A 22,415-nucleotide genomic window follows, 5' to 3' on the forward strand; every position below is an offset into this window, starting at 1 on the left:
CACTAGCGCCATCAAGCCAACATCGTAGGGCCATGTCACACGTACAAAAGACAACAAGTTTCAGGCAATCTCCAAGTAGAAACGTCCATGAACTTAACATAGTTTAATAAAAAAAAAATCTTGGAAATTGTAAGACCTTGTTTGAGAAATTACTCGTGTGCTACCAAAATAATTCTTGGGCATGCGCTGCAGTTGGTTGCTTCCAAAAATGCCTGTAAAAGTAGCCTCTTTTGACAAGAGACCCTACACAGATAAACCGATTTGGTGCAACAATGAAGAGCACCTACAGCTAGGTATTACCAATCTGATGCAACAATAAATATGCTCAGGTTTGTACGCGCGGCGCAGGATTGGCCATTGAACATTCTCATTGGTATCGGGCGAGGGCACTTTTCACAATCTTCCACACCTGATGATATTGTTACAACACGTGTACAACTCTTACCTTTGTGCAGGCTAATTTAACTCGTCGTAACTGCTCCAGATATTCAGAGATTAAAAAAAAAAAAAAAAACACGCTTCAAACATATGGAATGAAATCTTCACATGTTAGTTTGATTTCATATGTCTACATTTTTACATGTCTAAAACAATCGAACTGTTAACAAAACAATGTTAGTTTTGCCTTTGTTGGTTTGCTGTGGAACACTATTGGTAATTGTCAAAGACCAGGCTTCTCACTTGGTGTATCTCAACATATGCATACAAATAACAAACCTGTGAGCTCGATAGGGCGTCGAAATTGCGAGGTAATATTAATAATGAAAGAAAAACGTCACTTCAGAGGGGGCCGTTTCTCACAATGTTTTATACTATCAACTTCTCCCCATTACTCATTACCAATGGAGGTTTTATGCTGATAATTATTTTGAGTAATTACCAATAGCGCCACTGCCTTTAAGAACATACGGGGTAGTTCAAGCATGCGATTCCCGCTATTTACCTAACCTCTAAATTGAACGCGCAGATTTACAACATTTTAATGAGTGTATTGAGTATAGACAGCTGAGCGCAGATTCCCTAACCACAACGCACCTGCAGTGTGCAATGTTGCACCTACACGAAACCTCACACTGTCTCAGTCGTTAAAGCTGCTTGAACGCTAGACTTGACTCAAGTCCCAATCCCGTTTATTTTCAGTCCAATCGCCGTACGTCAGAAAACTCCCACAACCTGTGCCGCACTGCTGAATGGGCCATTCTCAGGACCATAATACTGAATAGCTACATTTTGACGGTAGATATGATGCTTGGGAACCTCTCGCACGAGAACGTGACTTGAGTCAAGTCTACATGAATTATTTGGCAGATGTAAATGATTTGCACAATTTTGAAATAGATGACCGACAAAAGGTTTGGTAAGAACGACTCGTAGCCTGAGACTATCAATCACAACCTTGGTCGAACCTGTGGAAACGAGGTTGTGTAGAGGCGAGTGATGTTTGCCGGTGGGACACAATCGTTATGTGGCATACAGGCCTATAGTCTCAAGTCAGGTCAGCAACATCTATGTGTGTTTTTAATACCATGGTTTGATTTTTTGTCATGTGATGATATTTGCTGTTATGCGGGTCGGTTGGATAAAGTGACTGGTAGGGACATGCAGCAACTGACTGTCTAGCTGCATCTTGCTGTCTAGCTGCATCGGGGAATACGCATGTTGCTGGGAAAACAAGTCTCTGTGGAATTGAATACCACACTGTGATAATACGATGAACGGGCAGCCCTCTATCATATTCGAAAACAAGAACCGCATCTCTTCTGAAGACAGCATGGAGGCAAGTTTTCAAGCCAAACACGAGCGGCCATTTCGAGAGGTTTTTAATGAGTTTGGAGATACCACTACATTCCACGGACTTCGTTACGTCACTAACAATTCCAATCATTATTTCAGAAGGTTAGTCTCCCCAAAAAACAAAACAATGAATAATGTGTTTATATGGTTGCGTCTTTAGCAGCCCTTTTTAGTGTTACTACTGATTTGAACTGTGACATTTGCAGTCAAGATCTCAAAATCGGCCCCTGGTCCGCGACATTGCCAAATTCGACAAATTGAACACTCATGTTGTCGTTATCTTGTACAATTATTATAAGTGTTGTGTTTAAAGGGAAGGCATATGATGGCCTACGTTTAGTTACCATTCTAAAAATTAAGGCCAAGAAAACATTTAGTTGGAAGCCAACAACAGCAACATAAAGAGAAACACGTCAGTTCGAAGTAATGTGGTTATGACAATATTGTATGCCCTAACATTTCTGAGAAGCGTTACCGCTTCCAGTTCCAGACAATCCCGCTAACGTTTAGTCACCAAAAGCCTAAAGTCACTTTACTGTGTTTAATTTGCAGGTTGATTTGGACTGTGGTTGTCCTTGCGATGACAACATGGCTCATAGTGAACATCATAGATGCTCTGATAATAATGAACAAGCACGAACAGACAAGCACAATCTCTATTAACTACGTAACAGACATGAAATTTCCTGCGGTGACCCTATGTAACTACAACCAGTTTAGGAATGGATTGTTGTCCGAAGAGGCCATTGCGACCTTAGGCTTGGTGTACAGTACCTCACCCACAAGACTCATTAACAGAGATGTTGACCTGACTCCACTTCAGGATGAGTTCGATAACTACAATGGTGGGACTATAGACTTCATTAAGAACCTATCCCATCAGATCGAAGACATGGTTGAAGATTGCTCGTGGAGGAGCCGACCATGCTCTCATCTTAACTTTACCCAGCATGTTCTTGACCATGGGGTATGTTACACCTTCAATAACCCCGTGGATGAAGATGATATTTTGACGGTGAAGAATCCTGGCAGTAGGAATGGTCTTTATTTACGTCTTAACATCCAACATGATTTATATACATTTGGGGAAAACACTGGCGCTGGGATAAAGGTGAGACTGTCATTCAAATAATCATGACAATTTTTGACACTTGGCAAGACTATAACATTTGTTTTTCAACGGTTTTATTACTATGGTTTAATTAAGGTTTAACGACTTTCACACCTGTAGATTTGTGATATAACAAAATTATTGCTTAGTGCCTAATCAACTTACAGCATGTTAGTTATGAGGAACTTAACAAAATCAAACGTTATCAATATGTCAGTTCAAGTGCTTACACATCAATTGAATTTCGTAAAGGCTTTCACATACTATTGAAATGAACAATGAGTGCAACATCTTATTTCAAAGAAAAAGGTCCCTTAAACAATTTCTTAATACATACTTAACTAAACGTCCTAAATGGGGTTGCTGTTGGTGCCAAAGTTTTAGCAAGTCTCTTTTCCTAATTATGAATGTGTATGTTATTTAAAGACACTGGACACTAATGTTATTTTGCAAAGACCAGTATTCTCCCATACCTCAACATATGCATAAAATAACAAACCTGTGAAAATTTCAGCTCAATTGGTCGTCGAAGTTGTGAGATAATACTGAAAGAAAAACCACCCTAGTCATAAGTTGTGCTTTAAGGTGCTTGATTTCGAGACCTCAAACCTAATTCTGAGGTCTCTAAATCAAATTCGTGAAAATTTACTTCTTTCTCGAAAACTACGTTACTTCAGGGGGAGCCGTTTCTCACAGTGTTTTATATTTATCAACCTCTCCCCATTACTCGTTACCAAGTTACCAATAGTATCCACTGCCTTTAATACTTAACGTAATACACTGTGATGATTTCTGATCGCTTGAGAAATTTATCTTCATGTTTTTTAACAAGGTGGCATTGCACCCGCAAGGTACGTTACCCATCATTAAGGAACTTGCGTTTTCGCTAGCACCAGGATTTGAAACTCTTGTTGCGGTGCGGGAGAAAGTGGTATGTGACATTTCACCATATATTTTCTGTTATTTATCAAATTATACTTGATTACAAAATTGTATTCATATTAACTGCTTCGAGTGCTATGCAACTAACTCCCGAAATGATCCTCGTTGCGTTCTGCTGTCCCTATTAGGCCAAGTTATAAAATTAAAAAAATCAGTTAGTCGTGCGGGTTTTTTTCCAAAAAGAGGAGGATTAGGGCCTTCTTTTTCTTTCAAATTTGGCCACCGAGCATTGTAATTCAAACGTGCCACCAATTCTTAAATTTATAAAGTAGCCACTTACTTTATAATAACCAGTTCTTCAAAAATGTGAAAGTTTAGAAACACACAGAAAATTTTGTCTAAAACAAAAGCAAAAAAAAGAAAGAAAAAAAAAACAGGATGCGGCCCGCAAAAAATGGCTTAGAGAGATTACAATCAACTGCTTTTTTTTTTGCCTTAGGTGACACCGAGGCATGTACAATATACCACTCCAGAATCACTGAGAGGTTCTTGTTTTACAGCACCCAACTATGGGCGGCCAAAAGGGCCAAAACTAATAAATTTATAAACTAAAGGACAAAACAATAATCAAAGAAAGAAACTGTTCAACAAACACCAAGTAGAAACTAAGGTAACAAAACTCAACAACAATCAAAGAAAATTGTTTTCAAACAATGAACAATTCCCCAATCAAGCTTTAAAGCGCAACAACAATCAAACACTTGTTTTTTAACAAGAAGTACTCTGAATCAAACTAATAAAACAAAACGCAATCAAAAATAAAATAAAAACAAAACAAAAACAGCCAAACGCTTAAAGAATGAATCCTTACAAAAAACAAACACAGACACTAAAACGTCAAATCGGGACGAATACTAACACAGTAAAAATAAAGAGAAATCATCAATCGGCTATCGTTGAAAACGAAAATCAAACTAACTATTACAAAATGTTGAGGGCGGTTGTCAAAGCTAAGGACAAAATGCAAACCGTATCAGTCTCCTGAGCATGTAATCAACATTTACGACAAACTAAGGACTGGCTGAAAATCATCGTTGGTGGCGTATGTACATGTACAGTTGTGACTATAGACCTTTTCGCAAATACTGGGGCGCGCGCGTAAAGCTTGGAATTAGGTGCATTGTGGTCTAGCTGGTATCCACATTTGATCCATATCTATCCCACAATGCACCTCATTCCACAGTCTGCGCTTGCGCATTGGTATTTGCGATAAGGTCTATTGTTGTAGGGCCCCGGGTATAGACGATGTGAACTGTGTCGTCACATGTTTACAAAACAGCCACAGAGTCTGGACTTCCTGCAGGCGCATTGTACCATAGAGTATGATTGTACACAGATCAACTGAAGAAAATAACAAATCTTATGTTTTATGGAGATTGCATTGTCTGATTTTTCTCAACTTTTGATATGAAGAAAGGGGGCACATCTTAAAAACTGTACAGGTTGCTTTTGTAAATTTTGAATTTATGTGAAAATTACAAAATTTAATTTTTCCCATAGCCTGTGTGTAGTATGCCCCCTCCAGGAAACGCTTTAGAATGTACAAGGTCACCATGTAAACAAAGGTAGCATGGTCTATTGCAAGGCTGTGATGTGGTATAATCATGGGAAATGGTTTAGTTATGATAACACGAGACCATGACGAGACCAAGTGTGACGACCACTAAATGTGTTTTGATGCCATCGCAGATAATAAATATTAATGTGACGATGTAACGCAGGAAATAATGTTCTTGAATGCTAATTCTCCACCAGAGTGAATGTTGGGCAGAGCTTATAATAGGGTTTTGGTGGTGGGGGAACTCTAAATTTAGAAATGGTATAAGATTGGTGACACCTAGATTCTAGAAGTGAGATGATGTAATGTTCAACGGGGGGGGGGGGGGGGGGGTAAGGGTGGGAGGTCAGGAATGTTAGGGGGGGCTAATACTGGACATGGGCTTACAGAGGATATGGGCCACCTGTTGAAGTGTGAACAACCATAGAGAAAGGACAATGGAACGATTTGAGAATTCTACTCTAGAGATAAAATAGTGGGAAATCATCCTTACCCAGTGGCTTGGGAAAGTGCTTTTGTTTTTTGTGTAAAATTGGGGGTGAGACTTGTCATGATTTGTGCCACTTGTTATATGGATGTTTACAAATACTGCTGGGAATTCTTCCTCACATTACATTTATCTGGGGGAATGAAATTGCCCTATTTTTAAGTTGTTAAAGTGAAATTATACAACTTACCGTTAATCATCAAAAAGAGCAATAGTCATAAAATCAATAAACTACGCAAATTTGTGCAAGTAAAATGTATCACGATAAAAGTGACAAAATGGAATTGTGAGATCATCAATCACAGTTCAAGAAGTCCAACCGAAGTTGTACATAATATATGAATTAACAGAAGTATAGTGAAAATTACAATAACAGTTTTAGAAAAAGCAAACATTTATGGAAAGACAATTTTTAAGAACAATTAAAAAAACATCGCAAAAAATTAACGTCACTTGGATCTTGCCACGCTATAACAAGATTTCCAATGCATACGGGTATTAAGCTCCATTAAGTTTTCCCGTGTTTTGTCTGAAAAAACTCGGAATGTATCCCCCTTCTTTTTCAGCTCGAGGGTGTTTTTATATTGACATCCTTGTTGAACTATTTCTACCTCCTAGGTTGAATCGTAGAGCTAGGGTTGAATCAACAAACTGGATGAGCAGTAATCCTGCAGTCAGCAACAAACTGGCTGGCGGTTTTTAAATAATAATTATCACATGGAACTAGTAGGTTTTAACAATGTTAAACCATGGTAAAACCCACAAAATGTTTTCATATACTGTGCACGAAGATTCAATTATAGATTAGAGTCCACTGTTTGGAAAAGGAGATAACAGGCAAGGCTGTATAACTCCGGCCTCTTTTTTCACTGGATGTTTAGTCATTCCTCCTAATTATAAGGGTTACACAATAGACTGACGGTCATAATGAACGGCTGTGGTCCTAAATGTTTTTTGATGAAATTACAAACAGCACTTATACATCTGGAAGCACACAAAATTATGCAACAAAATTAATGTGTTTTTTGTTCACAGGTTTGTTATTTTATGCATGTTGGGATACATCAAGTGAAAATACTGGTCTTCGACAATAATTACCAAATGTGTCCAGTTTAAAAAATAATTGCTTTTTTGTAGACCATGGATGGTATATCTCCATGGTTAGCGATGGAGGAACAAATAGGAGGTAGACTGGTTCATCACAACCAGCCTTGTACACCATTGTGTGAAGCGATAGTAGAAGAAAAGCAGGTTGTGTGTTCCCCATTTATTTCTCATCCATGCAACAACTATTTTCATTCCACATACCACCAGTGGCCCAAGGTCCCTTGCGGTCATCACTTATTAAGTTCGTGCATGCGCGAGAGTATTTTTCGGCCAAAAACACGCCCATTTTATGTAAATTGCCCACGTTCGGCCGGGTCTCAATCACAACTGTACATACGCCACCAACGATGATTTTCATTCAGTCCTTAGTTTGTCGTAAAATGTTGATTACATGCTCGGGAGACTGATACGGTTTGCATTTTGTCCGTAGCTTTGACAACCGACCTAAACATTTTGTAATAGTTAGTTTGATTTTCGTTTTCAACGATAGCCGATTGATGATTTGTCTTTATTGTTACTGTGTTAGTATTCGTCCCTATTTGACTTTGTACTGGTTGTGTTTGTTCTTTTTAAGGATTCATTCTTTTAGCGTTTGGCTGCCTTTGTTTTGTTTTTATTTTATATTTGATTGCGTTTTGTTTTATTAGTTTGATTCAGAGTTCCTCTTGTTAAAAACAAGTGTTTGATTGTTGTTGGGCTATAAAGCTTGATTTGGGAATTGTTCATTGTTTAAAAACAGTTTTCTTTGATTGTTGTTGAGTTTTGTTACCTACGTTTCGACGTTGTGTTTGTTGAACAACTTCTTTCTTCGATTACTGTTTTGTCCTTTAGTTTATAAATTTGTTAGTTTTGGCCCTTTTGGCCGCCCATACCCAACATACATTATTATTGCTGTTGATATCCAAGCTGCTAATAAGGGGTTTGGGTTTGGGTTGGCATGGGTTTATGTGCGTTGGGTTTAGTGCATCAGTTGCACCGACCCCTTGGACGACGCGAAACGCAGTTCCGCTATTAATTTGTTGGTTCAGCAAACACTTTTGGGCTGAGCCAACAATAGGGGAGGGGGGGGGGTAATGAAAGTGGGCTGAGTATACGACGCAATGCCCGTAAGATTGAGGCTGAGAATTGGTAGTTTTTGAAAGTCTTGTTCCGGAATGAACGCATAAAATCACTCTAGCCCCGAATAGGTAAAATACAATTCAGAATTTGAACTATGTTTGGTGCCATGCATTGTATGGTAATTCATACTCATGTCTAACTGACAAATTGCCCAAAAGGTGTCGTTGGCGGTGGTGTGCTACAATACACTGGACACTATTGGTAATTGTCAAAAAACAGTCTTCTCACTTGGTGTATCTCAACATATTCATTAAAATAACGACTGTGAAAATTTGAGCTCAATTGGTCGTCGAAGTTGCGAGATAACTATGAAAGAAAAAAACCATTGTCACAAGAAGTTGTGTGCATTCAGATGCTTGAATTCGGGACCTCAAAATCTTATTCTGATGAGGTCTCGAAATCAAGTTCATGAAAAATTACTTCTTTCTCGAAAACTACGTCACAATATTTTATAACATCAATCTCTCCCCATTACTAGTTACCAAGTAAGGTTTTATGCTAATAATTATTTTTGAGTAATTACCAATAGTGTCCACTTCCTTTAAGTCCAATGAACTGGAAACAGATACGATACATACCCGCATGTCTATCAAAACATGCAAGTCAGTTACTTTTGTAAAAATTATTATATTTAAATGTCATATTTTCAACGTGTTAGTCATCCTTGTAGTGTTCATCTTGTCCTTGTCTTCCATTTGCTTGAATAATGTATGTCAATGTCTAATAAAGGCTTTAATGACTGATTGGGGACCTTACAGTGTGTTGCACTAGGTGCACATGACGCACGACGAAAAGGGTCGTGAAAGATCAACAGTTACTGGTTCGTGATTCGCAATGATTATAAAGTAATCATTATCCATCGCCGTACGTATTTTATCCGTCTTGCGCTCATTTTGCAAAGAGCTGCGCTCACTGTGAACCAAGCGACAAATTGAATAAATTTATATGAAATAATGAATTGGGGCTTACTTTAAAGCAATCGCACAACATCGGTAAACATTGTCCAAAATCTCACACTTCGTGTATCACAACTTACATAAACTAACAAACCTGTGAAAATTTAGGCTCAATCGGTCATCGGAGTCGGGAGAAAATAACGGGATAACCCACCTTTGTTTTCGCACGTTTCGCCGTGTCATGACATGTGTTTAAAATAAATCCGTGATTCTCGATATCGAGAATTGATAATTGTTTTAATGTTTTCTCAAAAAGTAAAGCATTTCATGGGATAAAATTTCAAGGGAAGTCTTTCAGCATTACCTTCTGTAAACCCTGTAAAAAAAATATTTGGAAATCTGTTAACTTTTAATTTTTGTTCTGTTAAAATTCATCCATAAATTTTCCCGTTCAGATCAACAGTCTCCCGACGCCTTTCAGAGATAACTGTACCAACACCAACTTCACGGATTACCCGTTTAAATATTCCGTACCAGCATGCAATTTCCTCTGCAAGGTCCGGTACGTCATAGAACAATGTGGTTGTCGTGACTATAGATGGCCCGGTAGGTAAAAAATGATAAACGATGTCCTGGGTATAGAGGAGTGTTCCGGGGCTCGAATTCACAATGACTTATACTTGATGATTAGTGTGAATCAATCTTACTAAGTGTGATTGATTATAGCCTCAAAGTTCTCACTTCTCTATTGGCTGAACACTGTGTGCTATACACGGGTTGTTTCATAGTAAGTTGGCGTGATGTGCTTGTTGACCTCTAGACTTGTCTCAAGTCCCAATCCCGTACCATCCCCAGGAAACTATTATACTATTTTGTGATGCTCTGTATTCCCAATTCTGTTCCGCATGCTCGGGACCACATTTTGACGGCGAGCGCGCACTGTACTGTATGCTACGGGTTGTTTCATAGTAAGTTGGGGTGATATTCTTAGGGAACTGTCACTCGAGAATGGGACTTGAATCAAGTCTAAGGGACCTCTCACACTAGAACGGGAATTGAATCAAGTCTAGGATGAATAGGGTCTATATAGTCTGATGTCACACGAGGCAATTTACAAACAACCAGTTCCAGGCAATCTCCAAGATGAAAAGCCATTCACATTTCAATGTCCAGGTATTGTTCTTGTTGATCATAAGACATTGTTTGAAAATCTTGTAGCATGTACTGCAGTTGGTTGCCTCCAAATTGCCTGTAAAAGTTGCCTCGTGTGACAAGGCCATCTATGAGAGTCGTGAAATTAATGATAATCGGACCAATAACGTCACACAAGATGTGTCACAGAATAACCCTCTGTTAAAGGTTAGTGTGCACAAATGGATTCAGATGTATATAGTTATTTTTTTCTGCTAAAGCATCTCTATGAAATGTTGCACCTGTTCTCATATCTCATAACCCTGAACCACACCCCACATCACTTTCTTCGTATAATAGTTGTACTAAATTGTTTTAGGCAATAGCGTAACTCGCCAAAATTTGAGTCATCATGTTCCCATGGGCTTTTTAGAAAGCTGCAATTAAAACCTGATTCAAAACAGCTTGTGAATTTCCCCAGTCGCAGCGAATTTTTGTTTACTCCATTTGTTTATTCAAATTATGATCAAGACTGGTCAATTGAATGAGGTTTTACTCCTCTCAGTTGTCTGTATCTTGTAGAGTTACAAAAAGGATTTGTAAACAACAGTTCATGTTTATTGTATGGATGTTTGTAGTAATTTTCAGTAGTTTTGATAATTGTGTTTGCTCACTCTGCTGAAACTATTTAATAAATAACATGGGAAAACATTTTCTAAAAACAGTCATTTTGTATCATCATCCTTAATTGTTCCGAATCACTGAAAAAATTAGGAAGAAGTAGAAGCAGAGGTAGATGAGTATAAATTAATTACAAAATAGGAAACAAAAACATGCTTAAAAGCACTACGTCATGGTTGATTAACTCGCTGACTGTTTGCTGCTCACGGAGAGTTAAGGGAGAAACAACTGCAATGTATTGATTAAAAAACTGACAATAAATCAACCCAGATTTGTATGCTCCATTTGACTTTGACCATTATTTTTTTCTCCTGACATATTGTAGCAGGACCTGAGCCGATCTGTTCCGTGGAAGATCAAGTGTATTGCATTTATAAAAATGAAGGTAAGATACGAGGAGAAAATTATTAAAGGGGTTGGACGCCTTTGGTATTTGTAAAAAGATTAAAGGAACATGTTGCCTTGGATCGGTCGAGTTGGTCTTTGAAAAGCGTTTGTAACCGTTTGCTATAAAATGCATATGGGCAGAAAGATGTAGTACAAGTAAAATACAATGATCCACACAAACATGTCTTTAAATTGCACGGTTTTCCTTTTAATAATAATAATTACCTCGTCGACGAACACGGTCGGCCATTTATGGGAGTCAAATTTTTGACTCCCATAAATGGCCGACCGTGTTAGTTCGCACAGTAAAAGGAAAACCAAACAATTTTGAGGCAAATTTGTGTGGATCATTGTATTCTTCTCTTAAGACATCTTTCCAACCATATGCATTTTATAAAAAAACGGTTTCTAGCTCGTCCGATCCAAGGCAACGTGTTCCTTGAAGTATTCTCACTTAGTGTATCCCAACATGCACAAAATGACAAATCTGTGAAAATTTGGGCTCAATTGGTCATCAAGTTTGCAAGAGAATAATGAAAGAAAAACACGCTTGTTGCACAACTGTGTGTGTTTTCACTTGTATTCAGGCATGAAATATTTTAATATTTGAGTGAGAAATAGAAATTACCTCTTCTCAAAACCTACGTCACTTCAGAGAGAGCCGTTTCTCACAATGTTTTTGTTACTATCAAAAGCTATTCGTTGCTCGTTACAAAAATAAGGGTCTGTGCTAATACTTGTTTTAAGTAACTACAAATAGTGTCTAGTGCCTTTAAGTGAAAACAAACCTCTTCATGGATATACATGACGGACAGCGCAAAACTAGAGACTGCTCGTTGGTTACCTTTGTTTATACCCCTACTGGAATACCCCATTAGTGAATGTTTGTATTTACGTTTACAATTCAAACGAAGGAAGCAACCAGTTTAATGGGTTGTCTGATCTTTAGTTGCGACAAGTCTTATTAAAATCAATAGCGGAATATCTTAAAGGTTTGTTAATGGACGGAAAACTGGTAAGTTTATCCCTGAGAGAGGCGTATTTGGAAATTAAAGCTTTAAAGGGAAGGTATACATTTCAGTAATTGGTATTAAAATTAATTGCAATACAAACAAGCCTTCAACGGTAATGTAAAGCATTGTGAGAAACGTTTCACCTCAAAATATGGTTTGGAAAAAAATATTTAAGCTTTTATGATCAAATTTTGACAGAAACGTTTCTTAGATTTTATCACTAATAGTTATTCTTTCTCGCGTAGAAATTATTTGTTCCAGATTCTCAGCATTATCTCGATAAGTCCACCACCTATAGAAATTGAATTTGCACCAGGGCCCAATTTCATGGCTATGCTTACGATCGCGATTCCCCGCTTACGTGCAAGCGCCGAATTTCTACGCTAGCCTTGTAAGCGTAGAATGCCTAGTAACGTGAAGTACGCACGCGCAGAAACCCAAATTCGCCGCTAACCCGTGAAATACGCTTGCCGTAAGCACAGAATTCCCTGCTTCCGTAAGCGCCAATTCTGTGCTTACGGTAAGCAGAGCCATGAAATTGGGCCCAGATTCAAAACAATCGAACGATTCCAAAAACAAACGGCATACTTTGCCTTTAATACAGGGGGGGGGGGCTGAGAGAAGGAAATATTTAGGAGAATTCAAGGAATTTAATTATCAACTTGGCTGTATAGGTTTTGTCTAGATGTGAGATGGGTGACACTTCTTTTAATTAGAGAGCCGAAGTTGATTGATACAGTGGAGTAGATTACCCTGCTTACTGCGGCATTCTGTGCTTACATCCTTATAGAACGTTGAGCTTTACATGGCCTTGTATAAGCGCAGAATTCCATGGTAAGCATATAGTCATAAAACTAAACCCTGTTTGGGTTGCAATGCTCCTTTGGAAATGTTGTCAGCACACGATGACAACCTTTTTCAGTATTGTGAAATGCTGCTGGCGGAGTTTTTCAACCTTTTTCAGTATTGTGAAATGCTGCTGGCGGAGTTTTTCAACCTTTTTCAGTATTGTGAAATGCTGCTGGCGGAGTTTTTCCAGCCCCTTTCTAGTCATTGGCAATGTTGATTGACACCCCCTCGACAGGATGTGTTGCATGGTACAGCTTAAAAAATCATGGCATAATGCACCGACTAGTGTGTACAAAGTGATTAACATAATTGAAATAGGTACTACAACTGAACTTGACACCTTGGGTAAATGCCACAGACCAGCCTTTTACTTGGTGTATCTCACCAATGCACAAAATAATCGAGCTGTGAAAATTTGAAATCAATTGGTCGTCGAAGTTGCGAGATAATAATGGAAGAAAAACACAAAATTGTGTGCTTTCAGAGGCTTGATTTCGAGACCTCAAAATCTAATTATGAGGTTTCGAAATCAAATTAAAATAATTTCGTGAGAAATGACCTCTTTCTAAAAGAAAAGCTACGTTACTCCAGAGGGAGCTGTTACTTACAAATACTATCAACAGCTCTCCATTGCTCGTTACAAAGTGAGTTTTAATTCGACCAATTTGTTTGAGTAATTACCAATAGTGTCCAGTGCATCTAAGACAATCGAAATAGATACAAAGTGGTAAATTAGTTGTTGTTTCGTTAGTACTATATCAGGTCTATTACTTGGGGAAACAAGTATTTTTATTGCCGACTTTTGGACCGTTTCTTTTAACGTTTTATAAATACCATTACATTACAGGTGAATTTTATGAGAGGGGCATTTCGTGTGACTGTCCTATCTGTTGTACCACTAGGCAATATGACAGTCAGACTTCGCAAGCTTACTGGCCTAACGCCAACTTATTGGCAACATATAATCTATCGGAGCAAGAAGTCAGGCAAGTATTCAGTCATTTCTAATTCTGCATGCAAATGAAATATTAAATTTAATAATTTACTCACAAATTCCGACGTTGGTGGCCTGCGTCAGCGAGTCAAAACAACACCAATTAGTCATACGGGACATGTACTTGCCTAACTTACATCAAAGTCATGTTTCATATGACTAATTAGTGTTGTATTGACTAATATATTTTTATAGCGTTGGGATTTTAATGAGAAAAAAACTAATGCGTGTCGTCTATGACATTAATTGAGTGCGTTGGGTGGGGTAGTTTTATTGTATCTTTCCTCGCCTTCCGCCTCGGGCACTGCTTTGATTGGGTTTTTAGTCCATACCCATCAATGCATTGGGTTTTCCTCCCTCATCTAACGCTGAAACTTTTAATTGTTTTCTTCGTGTTAATATTGGATACGTATAGTGATTAAATTCTCCGAGAGTCCTTTGTTTCTCAACCAGATTTAATTATTCAATGCATACAAGAAATGAAAATTATTCAAAATTCACGCGAGGCGTTTGCTCACATCAGGAACAATTCCGTTTAGAGCATTTTACACCCGCATTTGAAGGTAATTAATTTACGTCGAAAAAAAAAAGTAAAGTGGAACAATAATATGATGATTATTGATTATTTGATTTGATATCCAAGGAGAACCTCTGAAAAACTTAGCTTGTTGGTGTGAATTTTAGGAAACTAAGGCCGTGTCCGAAACGACGACTTCGGCTACAGCTACGTCTAGATCAGCGCGTCTACCAGTGTTGAAGAATAGGCAGACGCGCGCGATCTAGCCGTAGCTGTAGCCGAAGTCGCCGTTTCGGACACGGCCTCACAACTACCATTCCCTTGAAGATGAATACCGCCCTCTATATGTTGTAACATCCTTTTCTGTATAACCGATATTTGACAGAGAGGGCGCACACAAAAGTGTTGTAAATAGTTATCACACTATTATGTTTTCCTTGTACACACAAATACCCCACCAAAATCCCAAAAGAGTTCATGAAATTCATTCCCAAAACAAAATGAAGCCCCCATATCGAGTGGTAAAGCGCCAATAAATTTTAGTGTTTTTTCGTAATATTAACTGTATTAAAAGTTGATGTTTAATTTCTTTATTTCAAAGGCGAAACTATTTGGATGTGTACATATTTTTTGAGGAGATTATGTATACGATGGTGACACAGAGCGAGGCATACACACTAGCCAATTTACAAGGTGAGATCAAAGTTATTGGAAAATATTTTAAAGTTTCTTGAAAATGTGAACAAATTCAACTTGAATAACTAATAGGTTAACATCCTGTTAAGAAAATCTTACACGCTGATAAAACAACTGAAAAAAAACTATGTATAAATCGGCTTTCCCGTCGCGTATTTTGAAAGCTAAAGAATACTAAATATCAACCAATTATTCTTTTGCGTCTTTTTTTCTTCTTTTTTCCTTCTTGTTTTATCTTGTTGTTGTTTTTATTTTGTTGTTTTTTTGGTTGGGTGTGGGTATACAGTTTACCATGTTATTGAAGACAAAGCACAACGTATAAATTGCAATTTGATGAACATAAAGTGTTTATGAATGATGTTTTATTTTGTATTGCAGGTGATGTTGGTGGCTACATGGGTCTCCTTTGTGGTATGAGTCTTATCACATTATTTGAATGGGCAGACTTCGTCTTGCTCAGCCTCTTGAAGAGGTTTCGGGAACCAAGAAGGCCTATGTCTTCAGAAAATCCGGCTCTGTAAAGAATATAGAAAGTGAAGCGTTATAAACTTGGGATTTTGTAAATAACAGCAGTTCATTTTATTTTAAATCAGAATGGTGAAAAGATTGATGTGATCGAACTCTTATTTTTGTCCTTATACTTTCATAATTGATGTTGTTTCATTACAAGCATTGCTTACTCAATTGTACTGTGTAGTCTACATGGGTTATAACTGTATTATTTGGAACATGTATATATTATTGCCTGTTTTTACATTGTTACTGTGTATCAACAATAAACCTTGAAAAACCTAGTATAGTGACCACAACTTAAGAAAAAAATATGTTTCAAACCCGCGAACACTTCAGAAATAATAATTGTCTACCATGTTTTACTAACGATTGTCAACGTTGACGGCGCACATCTCTCTCCACTAGAACTTGTTTGCAAACGCCCATATGACAAGAGACAACACCGGAGATTGAGTTGTGCAGAAATTTTGTCTGATAGTGCCCTCTTTGGAGCATCTTCCTTTAGTCAATTTATTTTGATCTCTTGGCCGGACACAGGGGGACAACATATCCCTTATCCGCCAACCACTTTGCTATTTACTGTTGTGATTAACTCTAAAATAATGTGGAAGTTTGACTCCTCGCGACACAAAGGTACATAAAGTAATTACAAATATTATGTAGATAATTAAATGAAGCAAGGAGGTTTCATCCCAAGGGAAATAATCATGTGTTTTTGTTGAGGATAACCCTGCCCCATCCTTGTTGATGAAAACTGCAAGTCTGAAAATTAATAATAATACTAACAATAATAACCCGTTTTAGCGTTTACAAAGCGCTTCACATTATTACCCTGGGCCTTAATTCACTCCTCAAACCATCTCAGCTCCCCGGTGGGGAGTATGCAGCCTGTGCACCATTATTATGCGCTACTCGGCTAAATCAATCACAAGAACCATCTCTGCCCTCATATGTACCCATTTAGCCCTGGGTGGAGAGAAGCAATTATAGTTAAGTGTCTTGCTCAGGGACACAAGTGTCACGACCGGGATTCGAACCCATACTCTGCTGAACAGAAGCACCAGAGGTTGAGTTCGGTGCAAGCTACTTTAACGAGCACTACAGCACAACGTGATGCATTTGGCAAGAGGGGTTTTAAAACTCTCCCCTTTCCACATTCGATTCTTTGCATCCCCGTCGAGACATGATTTTGTTATTTTGTTTGTTACTGAGAAGTTAAGAACCTCACACGTTCTCACATGCACACAATTCCGTTAGAGTGCCCAGTCTTTAAATTTCTAAAAGGGGACCTTTTTGTGTTTTCTTTTCTGTTTTGTTTCTTGTTCACCATTAAACCTTGTTCCCGTACCATACTTTTGTAGTTTTTAAAGTCACCTGGAAGTGGTATTTTGTCAAAATAAAGCTTTTGTCACTAAAATATGTGTTTTGATGAGTTGAATATAAATAAACAATTAACTAAGGTTAAAAAAATCAGTTTCCATGTTATTTACAAATTTGAAAAAAAGCCCTACCCGAGAGGGCGCTGTTCGTGACGTCAATCGAGGCGCGATGAATCGCATGCAGTGCCAAAACAACATAGTGACGCTTGGCGCAAGCTAAAAACATGCCCTCAAAGTTGAAACAATACCTGATTTTTTTTTCACGTTAGGCAAATGCTCCGTTAGGTTCGTTACGTCTTTCAGGTATCTTCTTCGACTTCCCCACTAGCTGGACAAATTATTGGGGTGGCGTCATGTTTTAGAAAAGAATTTTCTGTTCATGTCAAAATGTGTCGTGTATTCCGGATTTTCGAAGCACGACGGCTCGAATGAAGTGTTTGCTGCACAGCGCTGGAAAAGACGTCGGACCGGACAACTTGGCAAACTGACACCATCTTTAGTTGTTTTGCTGCATCCAGCAGCAATACACCTGGTCGACATTGCCGGAAAAATTTAAGAAAAAAACTTTTTCAAAACGTACAAACTAACGACTAGGACTTGAATGTACCTGCCCGTACGTGTGTTCGATGTTCGATCGAGGCAAAGTCTTCCTCGATTGACGTCACAAAAGGGGTAGGCGGAGTCACCCCCACACAACTTTATTTAATTTTTTAAACTTATAAATCGTTAAAAACAATTACTCAAAAAATTATTTTATTGTTCAGGAATATATACTCTAATGTTTGAAGAAAAAAAAATCTATTTCCAGGTGCCTTTAACAATGTAAACACGTCAATGATATAATTCCTTTTAATTTCTGTTGTGTAATTTGTAAGATGTTTATAATAAACCCAATTGAATTGATTTGAACTGATGTTTTGCTTTTATAAAACAGAAAGTTGAGACTTTGCCAAAATACAAAACTCTCTATAGGGTGTTAGACTAAAAAATGTTATATTAAATTTTCTGTTCAGTACGTCGTTGCCTCATTGGCATAATTTTGATTGTCTTCTTTGCAAACGTTGTTGTTATGCCTCTGTTCTATAGGATGCTCAGATGCTGACTATTATAATCAGATTTAAATTCGGCAAATTATTTGACGAATCAATCAACTAAAGAGTGAAAAACACAGACATCGCATGGCTAATTTAAAAGGCAAATTGATTAAAGGTCAGTAACCAGATTTTCTCATTAGGATGGTCCATAAGTCTTGGATGAGACTGGTGGAGCTGAACCAATAGAGTGGCATGGTTCTCGCATGGTTACCATCGTCCATGATGACATGCCATTCGCACGTTTACCAGTTATTATCCTATGTGTTGATAACCACAAAGACGCAGTGCTGCTCAGAGTAATTCGCCAACCAGGCGCACGTGTATCTATAAATCAACCGAAAACCACTGCAGCAAACTTCATTGAGCCCAGCTAAAGCAGAGAAAGCAGACACACGCTTTACCTACATGACATGAAAATCTATTAGATGTTGATGAAAATCATCATGACAATTTGATAAGACTTTAAACGAATCTGGAAGCCATGTTCATGGTTGGATTGACATCAACGGCGGTCGATCATGTCACATCATAATTTAATACCCAACGGATGTTACTACTGATGCATGAACATGAAGGAATCAAACTCCTTTGAACCGGTCATTTTCCAAGGTAAGATGTCTATGTTATTTTTCCTGTGCTTTTATGAGGTTGATCTTGACTGCAAAATAATCGTAGTTGCTCAGTAAAGTGTGATGCCACAATACAAATCACAATTACCAACAATTTGTCTTGAGATGAAATGTAGTGTTTTCTTGTAAAATCGGCCGCATGTGTCAAATTTAGTCCCTCAAAAAATAAGAACATTTTCAGTGAAATTAAATTCTTACGATTTCTACTCTAAATAGTTTCTATTCTAAATTGACTAAAGTGTGATTTGAACCAAAGACTGTAGTAACGTGCCAGCGCTCCATCAATAGTTATTTTAATTTTATTCAGATTATTCATTTATTCATGTGCTTGATTGTCATTAAAAAAAAAAAAAAAAAAAAAACCACAAAACTGAAAATCAGGACAGTCTGGAGATGTGAGTCCCATCCGTGCAAGATGTAGCGCTCGGCGTGGGGTTCGGGGCCCGCTCAAGGGCCTCAGGAAAATTGTGAAGTCTAGATGCTCTGTAGTGCATTCTAAGGCCGTGTCCGAAACGGCGACTTCGGCTACAGCTACGGCTAGGGCGCGCGTCTGCTATTCTTCAACACTGACAGACGCGCTGATCTAGCCGTAGCTGTAGCCAAAGTCGCCAATTCGGACACGGCCTTAGCTTCCTCAGAACACCTTCTGTTATAGGTAAAACCAAACTGACATTTTGGTTTTACCCCATATACAGCGGATGTGTTAGCACTGAAATTATACTCAGTACTTGCCTAAGCTCTGTGAACAATATTTACAGGCATGTTATTCGGGTAGGGTTGAGCTTTGAAACACTTTCTAAAGTACACCTCATAGTGATTTACCTACACAGGTGTGACCGATTTTAGCAAGGCCGATGTGACCAGAAAATGTTTATTAAGAATGTTGCAAGCTGATATATTTTGCGGTAGCGCCAATAATTAGTGGTAGTTTAAAGGCAGTGGACACTATTGGTAATTACTCAAAATAATTATTAGCATAAAACCTTACTTGGTAACGAGTAATGGGGAGAGGTTGATGGTATTAAGCATTGTGAGAAACGGCTCCCTCTGAAGTGGAGTAGTTTTCGAAAAAGAAGTAATTTTCAACGAATTTGATTTCGAGACCTCAGATTTAGAACTTGAGGTCTCGAAATCAAACATCTGTAAGCACACAACTCCTTGTGACAAGGGTGTTTTTTTCTTTCATTAACACTCGCAACTTCGAAGACCGATTGAGCTTAAATTTTCACAGGTTTGTTATTATGCATATTATGTGGAGATACACCAAGTGAGAAGACTGGTCTTTGACATTTACCATGCAGTAGTGTCCACTGCCTTTAAGTAAACATTGAATTGTTGCAAGCGTCCCAACATCATTAGGTCGGTCGGGCACGTACAGCGTTGCATGTTACATGTATGTTTGCATTGTCCATGGAATGTGAAAGGTTTGTGAACGATTTTTTTTTTTAAACACTGTGCATGTACAAAAAAATATATATATAAAAAAAGCTCAGAGAGAAAGTTCGTAAGGTGTGTTCGGGAAATTAAACATCCACGTTTTTCTGATTCTGTAATTACAATCTTTGTTGGTTTTTTAACTACGATTAAACATAATCGAACAAGTAAATGTAACATAGTACTTCGTGGCAAGTACACGTCGGACCTGTAACTGTGTTGTCTTAATAGGCAGCTGTGTACACATTACGCTAATGGTCAATGCTGAAATTAGCCGCAAATGTGGATATGACGTAGAACAAACAGTAATTTCTCACATCCATGCTTTCATATTGAACAACCTGCTCCAGAGATTGGTATACCCAGAGGGCAGTTCAAATCCCCACAATGTTTTCGTGTAAGTCACAAACGAGACTTTATTTTATATTGGTCTGCCAGATATTCCGGTCGAGACTGGTAGTATTTGGCCCCGTCACAAATAGTCCGTGATTTTGTACTTAATACCCATAGTTTTCAAAATGCACTGGACATGAAAGCTCTGGTGTGAGGTTTGTGATTAAAAAAAATCTACTGGAAGATATTTTCGTTTTGTACTGCAAGTTAGCAGAAAATTGTGAAACAAAACAGGGGCCGAGCGTGTCGGCCGTGTACACACTTGCAAACTGACAGATTATTGCTTAAAAAAAAAAAAACTTTATAGTTACGCAGAAAATTGAACTTTAATCAACCTGACATAACTATTATCTTGGGTCCCATGTTATGGAAACTCCATCTTTAGAAGATTTGTAGACAAATCGTTAAATGTCTGTCGCGGTGAAACTATAGCAAAACGTTCTCTCGTAAGTACCCTGCAATACTGCTGCAAGACTGCTGATCTGCGCGAGACTGCTGCGCCATTACGACATACGGTTAATTAATTGGACCGTCGCTAGTCGTGAGAGCAGCAGTCTCGCCCAGAGCAGCCCTCGCTCGCGGGATAGTTACGAGAAAGCCGTTTCACCGCGACAGACATTTAACGACTTGTCCAAAGTCTACAGCTATAGGTGAGTTTGCATTGATTAGTTCGATTAATTGGGATTGAAATAGATTGGGTTTCTAATGAGTGACTGTGAAAACGATTCAAAGGGAGTGTATGAGTTCGGGTTGAGCACTCTTAAAATTAATTTATTTGATAACTCTCGTTTAGAAGCCGACAACTTTTGATATAGTATCAAGCATTTTGAAAAAACATTCCACTCTGAAGTAATATGGTTTTGGGAAAATTGATCAGGTGTTTTATGCCCCAAAATTTTGAATTGCAGTAAAGCTTTTTATACTGTATATTTCTATCAGTGATTATTCTTCCTGCAAAGACAGAAAGTCACATGTTAGTTTGATTGTAATCATGTACATTTATATAGGATTAAAACAATTGAACGGTTAAAAAACCGAAGGTATACTTTGCCTTGTGGTAAGAGATCTGCTACAACGAGTACAAATTTATTATTAAGGGCTTAAAGACACCGGACATGTCAGTTGGTGTATCTCAACACATGCATAAAATAACAAACCTGTGAAAATTTGAGCTCAATCGGTCGTCGAAGTTGAAAGATAATATGAAAGAATAAACACCCTTGTCACCAGAAGTTGTGTGCGTTTAGATGGTTGATTTCGATACCTCAAATTCTAAATCTGAGGTCTCGAAATCAAATTCGTGGAAAACTACTTCTTTCTCGAAAACTATGGCATTCAGATGGAGCCGTTTGTCACATTGTTTTATACCATCAACCTTTCCCCATTACTCGTCACCAAGTAAGGTTTTATGCTAATAATTATTTTGAGTAATTACTGATAGTGTCCACTGCCTTTAAGTCATGAAATTTGCAATAAATGTTGGCGTCAATATTCATGATTTTTAGGGCCTAAGTCGTGATTAGTTCATAAATATTGACGTCAATATATTGTGTTCGGTGTCCTTCATATGTTTATACAATAAATCATTGATTAACATTCGGTCAGTTAGAGATTAAATTCTTAGTGAGATTGAAACTATTTGGTGACGATTCTTACACATTCAAATGGAAAAATTCTCGACAAATTTAAGC

General features: G+C 38.0%; 1 protein-coding gene across 1 annotated transcript; it reads left to right on the plus strand.

Annotated features, from left to right (window-relative positions):
• The first annotated feature begins 1,490 nt into the window (after positions 1-1,490).
• Positions 1,491-16,625, plus strand: LOC117293204 (acid-sensing ion channel 1C-like). Its single transcript, XM_033775428.1, has 8 exons — positions 1,491-1,896; positions 2,347-2,905; positions 3,738-3,836; positions 9,470-9,620; positions 11,152-11,211; positions 13,923-14,061; positions 15,188-15,279; positions 15,661-16,625. Exons 1-8 carry the CDS (start codon positions 1,712-1,714, stop codon positions 15,801-15,803), a joined length of 1,428 nt encoding a protein of 475 aa, XP_033631319.1. The 5' UTR covers positions 1,491-1,711; the 3' UTR covers positions 15,804-16,625.
• Positions 16,626-22,415: the final 5,790 nt, after the last annotated feature.

The sequence above is a fragment of the Asterias rubens genome, chromosome 8 (genome assembly GCF_902459465.1).
Source record: "Asterias rubens chromosome 8, eAstRub1.3, whole genome shotgun sequence".
Classification (NCBI taxonomy): Eukaryota; Metazoa; Echinodermata; class Asteroidea; order Forcipulatida; family Asteriidae; genus Asterias; species Asterias rubens.

Bases quoted from the DNA above. Each gene is read 5' to 3' on its own strand.
- LOC117293204 (XM_033775428.1), top strand. From the start codon at position 1,712: ATGAACGGGCAGCCCTCTATCATATTCGAAAACAAGAACCGCATCTCT. The intron at 2,906-3,737 runs GTGAGACTGTCA...TTTTTTAACAAG, and splicing joins ACACTGGCGCTGGGATAAAG to GTGGCATTGCACCCGCAAGG. The intron at 11,212-13,922 runs GTAAGATACGAG...ATTACATTACAG, and splicing joins TTGCATTTATAAAAATGAAG to GTGAATTTTATGAGAGGGGC.